This window comes from Galeopterus variegatus, unplaced genomic scaffold (genome assembly GCF_000696425.1).
Source record: "Galeopterus variegatus unplaced genomic scaffold, G_variegatus-3.0.2 Scaffold725, whole genome shotgun sequence".
Lineage (NCBI taxonomy): Eukaryota > Metazoa > Chordata > Mammalia > Dermoptera > Cynocephalidae > Galeopterus > Galeopterus variegatus.
Genome location: NW_007726836.1, coordinates 62,798 through 75,536, shown reverse-complemented (window position 1 = coordinate 75,536; position 12,739 = coordinate 62,798). Strand labels below are relative to the sequence as shown.

Genomic DNA, 12,739 nt, shown 5'->3' with positions numbered 1-12,739 from the left:
CCCTTAGTTAATTTAAAATGTGATACAATCCCATAAAAATACCATAGTTCTGCCCTCACTCCCACACATGGAGCTAGATAAATTGCTTAGAAATCATTTGGAAGAATAATAAAATAAAAATAAACCAAGAAAACTGGTTTATTGAAAAAGAAGAGCAAGGATATCTCTATCAGATTTTAAAGCATACTATAAAATACATACTTGTATGATTAGAAGCGTGGTACTAAAAAAGTGTGGTACTAACTCACGGACAAACGGATCTGTGGGATAGAAAAGAAAATCTAAAAACAGACCCAACTATATAATGGAAATCGCTTTGTAACGTTATGAGTTAATAAAACCCAAATGAACAGGAATGAAATTGTTTAAAAACTGTATTTCCATGTTTTATATATTTAAATGAGATTGCTTGGTTTTTTCATACAAACTTAAAATGATATAAAGTTTCACTGTTCTGCATTTATCACGATTTCTAAAGATATGGCTTAGTTACCAAATTAGAACTGTTCTTCAGTAATGCTGCAATTACTCAGAGAACAACCCCTGCATAGAATACAATTTACACTGACAAAAGCAATTAAAAGTACAAAAGAAGTATACCTCTTTTTAAATCTTAACACTGAAGAGGCTCTTCTTAAATTCTTTTAGAAAAAAGAACATCCCAATAAATAATGCAATTGGTTATTACAAAAAGCAGACACATACTCTTTAGTGAATATCCCTCGAGGGCCAGTTGCTGTGCCCTGGCTAGCATCCAGTGAGTGTTTTTCCAGAATATTACGGGCAGCTGGACTTAAACGGAACCTAAGAAGAAAACATGAAGATTAATGGAACCAATTAACACTTCTATTGATTCAAATAGATCTAAATGTCAATGGTTTTGCTGATAATTACAAAAATAAAATCTTCTAATAAAGCTAAAATGACTCCCAAATATGGTCACAGTCAAATAAGTTAATATGTACTAATCTGGTTTATATTACTATCAAAAAATTTTCATAAAAATTTAACTAGTTACTATTTCAAAATATTCTTTTAATAGAAGTAAATATTCATTAGGAGAAAGAGCTTCTTTTTTGACTAACTGCTGCTTTCTTCATGGCTCCTCATCACACATATTAATAAGAAACTATTTTGTTTTTCATATATTTTTTATTGTGGTAAACTATATGTAAAATTTACCATTTTAAGCATTTTTATATACAATTGAGTGGCATTAAGTACATCACACTGTTGTGCAAGTCATCACCACCCATCTCCAGAACTTTTTCATCTTCCTAAACTGAAATTCTGTATCCATTAAATAACATGAAATCTCCATTCCTCTGCCCCACTCCCCCTCCCACTCCCAATCCCTGGCAACCACTGTTTTACTTTGTCTCTATCACTTGACTACTCTAGGTGATTCACACAGATGGAATCATATAGTATTTGTCCTTTTGTGATTGGCTTACTCTACTCAACATAATGTCTGCAAGGTTCATCCATGTTGTAGCATGTATCAGAATTTCCTTCCTTTTAAGGCTGAATAACATTCCATTGCGTGTACACAGCATTTTGGACATATGAGTTGTTTCCACAACTATGCTACTGATAATGCTAAATACACAGATGTACAAATATCTCTTCAAGTCTTTGCTTTTAAGTTTTGAGTATATATCTAGAAGTGGAATTTCTGGATGGCATACTAATTCTATTTTTAATTTTGTGATGAACTGTCATACTGTTTTCCACAGCGGCTGCACCATTTTACATTCTTGCCAGCAATGCACGAGAGTCCAATTTCTCTACATCCTTGGATAATGGTCATCCTAATGGGTGTGAAGTGGTGTCTCATTGTGGTTTTGATCTGTATTCCCCTAATGATTAGTGATATTGCATTTTTCCTGTCCCTACTAGCCATCTATTTATCTTCTTGGAAGAAATGTCTACTTAGGTCCTTTAATTGGGTTGTTTGTTTTGTTGTTGAATTATATCCTTCATATATTTTTTAAAGTCTTTAATATTTCCACGATAGCACTTCTACTTTACATATTCATACACTCCAGAATAGTAAGAAAATAAAAATAGTTATATTGATTTTACAGGCAGGGAAACTGAGGCACACCCAAGGTCACATGATTAGTAAGTTTCTACTCTCCCATTAAGACTTCTAAGCAAGGTAGCAAACATAAATGACTACAAAGATATAAAAAAAAAATGAGTAAAACAGGTTAGGTCTAGAATTTAAAGCTAAGAAATGGAGAGAAACATCTGGCACTTGCTGCATTTCAGGAAAGCACTGGTAGCTGATATAAGCTAGTGTTCCAAAATCTTTAGATTTTTCAAGAGAAATTGAAATTTTATATTTTTATATAAGGTTAACTAGTAACCAACCAATTCAAAAAAGACATTTTAAAAAAATTCACTGTGTGGGCCAGAACTGTGTAGGTTCATAGGTCAGTGGGATTTTAACCTACACAGTGGGGCCTCAGACTCACATGAGTCTCTGATGATAACTGGTCCTAACAGAATTAGAGTATACTCTATTATCTTTGCAAGGGGAGAAGATCATTAAGTATGTAACATCAGTGAGACTGCCTTTTGATTTTCATGGTAAATGAAAGAGAAGAAAATAAAGGGGAGTCATGGCAACAGAGTCAGAAATACTTTATGCTGTAAATGAAATTTAAAAATCAGTATTTCAAAAAATACTCTGATTTCATCATCACACATTATATACATGTATTGAAAGATAACTCTGTCTGGGGATAAGTATGTACAATTAATACATGTCAATTAAAAAATAGATTAAAAATACTGTGAATTTTTTCTGACAAGAACTGAGAAAGAACAGACAATGTTAAACTAAAGGAAAAAATATTAAAAACTGAAAAGGTCTGCATTTTTATGTAAGTTTAAAAGAGGTTCTCTATAGAACTTTTTCTCTGTAATTATAGAGAACGTTAAAATAAATAAATGAAACTTAGAAATTTGCAGTCCATCAACTAAAGCTATGTAAAGCTAAAGTAAAATGATGTTTATCAAGTATCTGTGTGTTACAGAACAATGAGACAAAATTGAGCTCTAATCTGTGTCAGAAATTCAAATGCAGGATAGTTTGAAAAGGAATGCATGTTAAAATGCTAATTACATTTTATATCAGTTATACATGTGAAATTGGAATTCACATTATAGTAATAACAATTCCATGAGTGGGAACACAATATGAAGTTTGGTATAATGAAATTGTGAAAGTTGTAAGAATCAAAATGGAGTCAGTGTTAAAAACCCTGACAAACAGAGCCAGGGAAGGCCATGAAGGAAAGGGTTCTCATGCATAAATGCCTGATAAGAACTATCACAAAGGATTTGGCAAAACCACAACCTTGCACAAAGGCATCACAAACTTACACAAAAAAATTTCTGTGAGGACATCTGCCCAGCAACTGCCTATCTAACTGACCAGCATCACCCTTGTTATTTTTTTTTTCTTTTAATTATTTTTATTTTGTCAATATACAATGTAGTTGATTATTGTGACCCATCACCGAAACCTCCCTCCCTCCTCTCTCTCCCCCCTCCCACCCAGGTGTGTCCCCTCCATTTTCTTGTTGTAAGAACTTCAAAAAAAAAATTGTGGTTGTTATATCTTCCTCTCCCCCCCCCCGCTCAGTTTTTTGTTGTTGTTGTTGTTGTTTGTTTGTTTGTGTGTGTGTGTGTGTGTGTATGTGTGTGAATTGATTCATTCACCTTTAGCTCCCTCCAATAAGTGAAAACATGTGGTATTTCTTTTTCTCTGCCTGACTCGTTTCACTTAATATTATTGACACCTCCCTCCCTCCTCCCTCTTTCCCCTCCCCCCCCCGAATGTCCTTTCCGTTTGCTTGTTGTAACAACTTCAAAAAAGTATAGTTGTTATATCTTCTTCCCCAAACCCCCCGGGTTTTTTTTTGTGTGTATGTGGGTGAATTAATTTGTTTTTTTGGGGTTTTTTTGTTTTTTTTTTTAGCTCCCACCAATAAGTGAGAACATGTGGTATTTCTTTTTCTCTGCCTGACTCGTTTCACTCAATATTATTCTCTCAAGGTCCATCCATGTTGTTGCAAATGGCAGTATTTCATTCGTTTTTATAGCTGAGTAGTATTCCATTGTGTAGATATACCACATTTTCCATATCCACTCATCCGATGATGGACATTTGGGCTGATTCCAGCTCTTGGCTATTGTGAAGAGTGCTGCAATGAACATACTTATAGCCAAGGATAATTATCTCAAAACATTTATGTAATCTTCATTTTTCCCTTAAAACCCTTTGTCTTTCTTTACCTCCCCAAATATGAACCTAGTTTACTATGACATTTGTATTCCCACTGTAATGCCCTATTCATGAATAAATATTTTCTTTTAGAGACTCTCTCTCTGCTTGTTATTTAGGTTGACAAATTCCATTCTGGAATGTTAAAACCTAATTTAAGCACAATGTGGACACAAACTGTTTTGTTCTCCACTGGGTAAGCAGGGTTTTCACAGTACCTGGAATACAGCATATCTTCAATAACTATTTGTTTACTGAATGAACAATGATGGTGAAATAATCATTCCTAGGTCTCAGTGTCCTAGAGAAAAAAGGGAAAATCAGTACCTACCTACTTAATGTACAAATATGTTTTGAATATGATAATGATTAAAATACCCTGAGAGCTGCCATGACAATTTTTTTTTTATGTCATCATTCAAACAAACATACTTACTGTAGTGTCCCCGGTGTTGGTTCCTTCTTGACAGGGATAGAAGCCTGTGGTTCTGGTGAAGGGTGAGGCACTGATGGTTTTGAAGCTGGTGGTGGAGGACCTACATCTTTGGGAATTTCAACATGCTTCCAATCTTCTCCTTCTTCAACTATCAAACCAATTAGTGAACCTAGCCGTATATTTTTAGTTCCTTCTTCTACCTATATTTTAAGAAAAAAACAATGGTAGAGATGGAAAGGCTCATGATCGCCATGAGTTTATTCCTTTGTTGGACAATTCTGCACTGGTTAGAAACATCTCATAATTTGAGCTAAAAGCTACTTTCCAGACAGCTTGCCTCCACCTTCCACATTCCTTTCCCACCTTCTCTCACTTACACCTTCCTTCACTTCCTCCTATTCTCAGTTACTAATATCCTTTAGCATAAAGAAAAAATCTAGAATCTTTCCTCTTTCTGACAGCCTTCAACTATATAAGATCTATCATTACCATCTTCTTTTTTGATGTCAATTAATACAAATCCAAAAGGGGACACTGTGGTTACTTATCTGAACTATTTGTCTTTCCCAGAAAATTTCTATACATTGGCTTTGGAATGTCAAGAATAAAGGATTAACTCCCCCAAATTAGTCCTATCTACTAAAATTAATTTAAGGCAAAATCTTTTCAGTAAACTTAGCTTTTGGAAAAAAGAACGTTCCATTGTATAGATAAAAATGGTTAACTACACTGGTTAATTTTAAATATAGTTTATCTCTTTCTCTATATTTAATTATTTCCCTGTATATCTATTTATAAATCTAAGAAATAAAATAAAACATCATGGGTTTTTTTTATAAGTACATCAGAAATATAGTGGTGTCTCAGTTAATCAAACTCTTTTTTTCATGGTATCAGCTTGACCTCTGAACAAAGATGATTTCTTTAAAAAATTAAGATAAATATATTTTAAGCATTTCAGCAACCTTAACTTATAAAGAAAGGGCTGATTCTAATTTACTTATTAAAAGAAGTCCCTGGAAAACCGTCATGTAAGTTCAGCACTGGAAGAAAATGTCATTACTTTAAAATTTTCTATTATTCCCTTTCAGTTACTCTAAATAAGGTTCATTACAGATGTACTTAATGCATAACAGAATAACAGGCTGTAGGATGTTCATTAGTATAAGAAAAAGCTTAACTCTTAGAAAGGTGTGACATTTTAGAGTAACACTAACTCTGATGTGTATGCACTATTCTTAAAAAATAAGGCATAAGTTCTGGGGGTTAGAAAGATTTCTAAGTTTACTAATTACTGACAGAGAATAGGAATAATGCTTTGATGAAGCAAAATATATATGAGAAATGTGTACATAAAATTAAACAATGTTTAATGAATTACAAGTTATAGAAAAATACTAAATCCCCCCAAAATTTAGTTGCTTAGTTGTTTGTCACATACTAAAAAGTTTTACTTCTGTGGGCTGTTCAGTTTTCTTTACTATGTCTAAAAGTTGAGTTAAGATTATTATTAAGCTAACATTTTTTCTTCTTCTAAAAGTATTTAATTAGCTGCTTGTGGATAGCTAACTCGAAACCACAAAGTAAAATGGTTAATCTTCTAAAAAATTGATAGAAAAAAAGAAGCATAATTAAGTGACACGAAGTCTACTTGATGTTAATTCCTTTCAAAATTGAGCCAGGAACAGGATTTATATCAAAGTACAACAAAGAACATCATTAAAATGCAAAACATTCTTAAAAAAAAAAAAGTTTTGTTTTAAAAATCAGATTTCTGGAATCTGAGTTAAACACTATTTTGAATCTAAAACTGACACCTCACCTTCTGTTTCATTGATTCCATATATACCCTACCAACATGACATTGACACCTTCACAAGTAGGCAATAATGAGCATTTATTATCATTTCAATTTTTACCGTATCTAAATGTCAAACACAATTTATTTTTAACCATTCACGTCTTTTCCATTAAAAAAAAATGACACCACGAAGCATAAAACCCAAATACAATAAACAAGAACAAGTGATATACTACCACACAACTTGAATACATAACAGAAATTAAAGATGATGCTGATTACAGTTCCATTCTAAAATCACTATATGAATTTAAGACAATTTCTTAGAACTTTCCTATTCCCTTAATGCATTAAGAAATCTTTTAGAGGTGTCTAGTTTCCTGTAGACATTTGTTTATGCTGTAGTCAGCAAATATTCAAAACTGGTACAGATTTAGTAAGAAAAGAGTAAATAATACTCTTTGCAAAATTGTGTTTAGAAATCAAACTCCTCTGTCTGAGTTAGAACCGTGGATGCACTTTGCTCTTCCAAAGCGTTTGAAGCTTGAGGACACCTCAAACGTCTAAGGCTTTCCATGCATTTGGCTTACTTGACCAAAGCCCTCTTAGTCTTGTGCCATTGATTTCTTAATATTAAATACACTTAGTCTTATGGCTCCTCAATGCTGAAATACTGAATCTTTGTGTGTCATTCAAAGTATTAACCTTTCCTCCCAATTGTGTATAGACTTCCTGGGTTTTAATGCTGGCTTTACTACTTTCTAGTAGAGTTCTTTGTGTCACCATGCTTGTTTTCTAGTCTGTAAAATGTAAATAATAATAGTAGCTATTTCATAGAGTTGATATGAGGAATAAATGAGTTATATGTAAGGCATTTAGAATAGTGACTGACATCTAGTAACTACTACAGATATGTTAAAGGTATTATTATTATTATTTCTGTTGTTATTGATGTGGTGGTGGTTTCCTTCAAATTACTGATTTTTAAAACAAAAAATATACTCAACAAGGATCAAAATTAGACTAAAGAGGAGTACGCCCTTGGTAAGGGTTACCAGCATGGGGCTGGCAGCACTAGAGGGAAAACAGCAAAATGTAAGATAATAGGTGGTAAGGCCTGTGACAAACTACGTCTTCATAATACTCTCACAGAGCTGAATTCCATCCTTGGGCCTGTGTCCCTAGTATGGGGCTTCTGTACCAGAGACACTCCCATAGGCTGACCTATTAATCACCTGCAAATGTGCTAAATACAGCCCACCTAAGCTCATCAGTGTATCCAAGGATATAAAATACTGAAGTCAAGACACAAAATACCTATAGCAGTATTTCCAAACAGAGGAACTGTCTGAGGGGATTCACTCCATTAAAGGTGCTGATAAATACTGACTTTAAATTCTGACATGACAAAATAATCAGTAAGTTAAGCAATTATTTGAGTATTTTTATATCTTTAAAATACAACAGTTTAAGAGCTACTAAATGATTATTGACAGAGCATGTGCAGGAGTTAGTGGAGATGAGCTGAGTCACATGACTGATTTATTTGGTTCAGCACTGCAGGTTTCCATCATGGTTTGAACCATTATACAGTTTAAAGTTATTTTTATTCTTTAATATATACTGTTTAACTTATATACCACAATGAACTCTAGTCTAAAAGGAAGATACATAAGAAACACTGAAGATGGAAACAAATCAATGAGAAGCTAAATAAAATGCAGAAGGGAACAAGAAACATTCATTAAGTCCCTGAATAACAGTTGTCTGGCTTTCAAGTGCCAAGCACTATTCTAGCACAGTGTTAACTCATTTAATTCTCCTAACAACCTTATGAAATATGTTCTATTATAATTCCCATTTATAGGTGAGGAAACTGAGGTACGGAAATGTCACATAACTTGCTCAAGACCACAAGGCTACTATAGTAGGTAGCAGAACTGGTATTTAAATATAGGCTGACATTAGAGATATACAATCAGTACCAAATTTGTAATTTACATTCACCTGATCAAAATTATCATACAGCACTCAAGATGGTGCTAGTATTTTTAAAAATAAGCTTAAAAGAGAAGATATAAAGTGGATATAACTGATTGCGCTATTAATTCATGGAGGACATGGCCTATCTTTCCTCAGAATGTCTCATTCACCCATTTCAACATGGAAAAAATAGGACTGAGAACATCTTCCATTTAGTAGAATTTGCTCTGAGTCTTGAGAGGGTATTTTCACAAAACATTTCTTAAAACTATCATGGTCCACAGAGAAGAATCAATTGAAAGTCTCACAAGTTCAAATTTCAACCATAAACTTTTAAACCATAAAATTCAACTTTGAAGATGAATGCAATTTAATGAAAAATAAGGGTGGGGAAGGGAGAATCTAACAAATAAAACTATACTGAAAAATACATTCTTTACAAAAACATTAGTGACACAGTATTAGAATGAGATACCACTAAGAAACTAATTGAAGAATATGAATAGTACCAAGAATAATTATTCTGCTGTTTTTAATATTCAGATGTTCAATAAAAGGAAATATTTATTTTTAAAAAATATGCTTTAATACCTATGGATGTTACTTTCACAAAAGAATTCTATTTTCATTTTATTTTATTTTTGCTGCTGGCTGGTATGGGGATTTGAACCCTTGACCTTAGTGTTATAATACCATGCTCCAACCAACTGAGCTAACTGGCCAGCCCTCATAATTTTGTTTTTGAAAATTTTGAATAATGGTCTACTGATATAATAAAAATCTACCAATGATATAATGCCAGTCAGGATTTTTTAATTATATAAGTTTAAATAATTTTAAACATCCTTTTCATCCTCAATAGGACCCTAGTTTATAAGACAAATTATACAGCAATCTGAGAGATCCAGTCAGGATGGTGGAATAGATGGTCCCCAGTGTCACTCTCTCCCAGAAATCAACCAATTTACAGTTATAAAAAAGCAACAACAGCCAAGTTCGGGCTGCTGGAGCTCAGCGGAAGAGGAGGAGAGACCTATGGAGTACATGAAGGCGAGAGAAGCCATGATGAGAGAAAGAAAAAACTGCTCTGAGCGTTTCATGCCACGGCTACTTTAAGGCTGGAGCTGCTGAGCACACAGAGCAGGACCCGGCAAAAGCCACAGCTGTGCCATTCAGATGGAGTTGCTTGGAGGCTGCAGGGGAGAAGAGGGCGTTGGTGGCCCCCAGGACAGCAAGACCACTAATAGGGTTCCCGTGGACCCACACAGGAGCGAGGAGTCACAACAACTGAAAAAAAGGAGCCACACAGAGGCTGGTGAGTCATTGTAAGGGACTGGAGCACGGCCAGTCCCATGGGAAATGTTTGGAGTATGGGCAGTGGGAGAGATGGGCCCACTGGAGGAACACCGGGGCACAGCATGGACAGCTGATCTGTACCCCAATCAGCACAAGAACACTCAAAAGAGACTGGTCAGGAATATAGAATTGCATGGGGTACAGTTTGATGAAAAGACTCAGGCCCAGATCAGAGTTACTATACAACCCAGGTGCACCGAGTCTCTGGAGAGCTGGAAGTAACTATTAAATCAACAATTAAAACCTGTGCTGCACAAAAAGTCTTCCCTAGGGAAGCAGCAGCAAAGCAGCAATTTAGCTCAACCAAAGAGCTCAAGTACTGGTCCCAACTGGAAGTTCCCCCACTTTACAAGTAAGCAAAGGACACAAAAAAATTAGTTCTGGCTCAGACACACCGACAGCACCTCGGTCTGCCCTGGGATGTGAGGCATGAAGCCAGGGACCAGACCCCCATTCCCTCAACCAGGCATACCATGCCAGCACCTAGGTGCCCACCTGGGGACCCGAGGCATGGATCCAGGGAGTAGACCCTCCCCCCAACAACCAGGCACACAGCCAGTGCCAAGGAGCATGCCAAAAACAACACCTCCACGTGGGTGGTCCACCACAGCCACCACAATAATGGCTGCCACGAAAGTGGCTAGATTTCACAACCACCAAGCAGATGGTCCATCAGCCACTAGAGTGCACTGACACAAGGAGAGTCACCAGCAGAGATAAAGAAAAGAAGAGGATGTCTCTCTTCACAAAGCCCATTAGAGTGTCAGAAGAAGCATCTGCTCTACAATAATATTGGGAGACCTGATCATACCTCTCAGCATTGGACAGATCACCTAAGTAACAAATCAACAAAATAACCATTATTCTTTTAGAAGGAGAGAAGAAATCTAGGGTAATTAGAGGGGGGTGTGGTGAGATTGGACAAGAGGCATAAAGAATAAGTATGATTTGTAACAATATATACGCTAGTAATATTGATTTGATCAACATATCTCAATGTTGAACCCCCAAAATATGTGTAACCAATTTTGATTCAATAAAAATTTAAAAAATAAAAAAGCAAAAAAAAAAAAAAAGAAAGAAATTATACAGCAACCCTAAATATGGTATAAACCAAATTAGACAACCTCTAATAAACCATCCAAATATGTCATCCTAAGATTCTACTTGATTAATTTATCATTTAAGACACCTGCTGTCCAATTTGCTGACACCAAATTTAAGACTAAGCTGATGAACTAATCTTCATGTGTGTAATGATTTAAGGATTTTGCATGACAATTTACTAGTGATTAAAAGGGAATTAAAAAACTTTCCCATTAACTAAAATAAATTGGAAATAAATCATAAAATTATCTACATTGATGAGCAATTACTCTTTATTAACAGTATTAGCAGTGTCAAACCTTTTCTCTAGCTCTAATTAAAATGTAATAAATGCTATTTTATATTTAAAATGAAATTCAGATGCAAAAATTATAAGACTGCATACAAAGAAAACAATGAAATTGTGGGGGGAAAAAAGAAGAAAAATCTCTCAAAGCCTATGGAAATAAACCCCTAAGAGTAAAGCAGGCTATAATTTCTAACCCTTTCAAAAATGTGGGCTAAAACTAAACACTAGAGTTTTAATGTTTAAATTTTAGTGCTTATTTTTAGTGTTTAGTTTAGTTTTATATTATACTTTGCCTTCGTACAAGCTCAATTATCCTACTCCTTGATTCTGAAAGTAAAAGTCTTTTATAAAAATCATTTTATTATGTATGCCTATAAAAATCATTTTGTTATATGAGAATATGAGAATTATTCACAATGAAAGAAAAAGGTGATAAAGGTGTATCCTGCTAGTGGTAGGGGATGGAGTGGGATGAAAAGACAAAAAAAAAAAGGGGGTGGGGGCCCCAGTAATGTCACCTTCATTTTTTCTCAAATTTCCACTGTAAAATTACATACTTCCATTCCCATTATCCAAAAAGCATGTAGAATAATAATAAAGACATAAAGTCCTAAAATATACATACTATCTCTTCCTCAGTAAAAAAATAGCTGTGCCACTAAAGCTGCTAACAACTATACCCACCCCCTCTCCAACCTTATTGGGGGCCAGATGAATAGGCACCACTGACCCAGTGACACAGTTAGCAATCTGAAATGCACTACTAAGCAACTAGGTGGAAAATGCTATCAATTCTGGAAGACCTTCACAGCCAAACAGTCCAGAACTAGGGCCAAGAACAAAGCCTGCCAAAAGCACACATGATAAAATATAACTGGGTTTATTACATATGGTAATTCAAGAAATCTTTTTCTTTTTCAAAATATTACATAAATTAGTCAAGGAAACTATTTTTGGTGCAAATATTTATATTTTCCTAGTTATAAAGGCACAGAAATTTTAGCCTTCAATTCATATTTCCTCCAACGAAATTAACCGTATTTTCAACAACGTGTTTCAACCTAGCTGTTAATATCATAGATGACAAGTAAAGGAAGTCTGACACACTAAATTGTCAAAAATAAAACATACTGGCTAGAAAAGAGGGGAAAGAGAATTTCTTAGTAAGAGACATGAACAAAAAAACTCTTTCTAGACCTACGACTAATCAGAGTACAACACTCCAAAGTGTATTCTTTGGATAGAATGTACAAAGAAAGGTGTTACAGCCATGCTCAAAGCAGAGGTGAGCTGGTGACACAGAACTAAAAACACATCAACAAGGGGCTACTGATAGATGTGTAGCTTATCTGTACAAATCAAACGGTAGAGTCATAAACATGTACTTACCGTCCCGTCCAGTCACAACCAACCAGTACAAATTATTAGACAAACACACAGACTGATATGATGGCTAATGGTCACCAAGAG

General features: G+C 34.8%; 1 protein-coding gene across 1 annotated transcript in view; it reads right to left on the bottom strand.

The window, feature by feature from the left end:
• The window catches only part of PDHX (pyruvate dehydrogenase complex, component X), a 72,622-nt gene that overhangs the window by 27,006 nt on the left and 32,877 nt on the right, over positions 1 to 12,739 (bottom strand). The window contains exons 4-5 of the mRNA XM_008571821.1: positions 4,734 to 4,933; positions 706 to 804 (exon numbers count right to left, since the gene is read on the bottom strand). Coding sequence (XP_008570043.1) covers positions 706 to 804; positions 4,734 to 4,933 — 299 coding nt within the window. The remainder of the gene's footprint in view (positions 1 to 705; positions 805 to 4,733; positions 4,934 to 12,739) is intronic.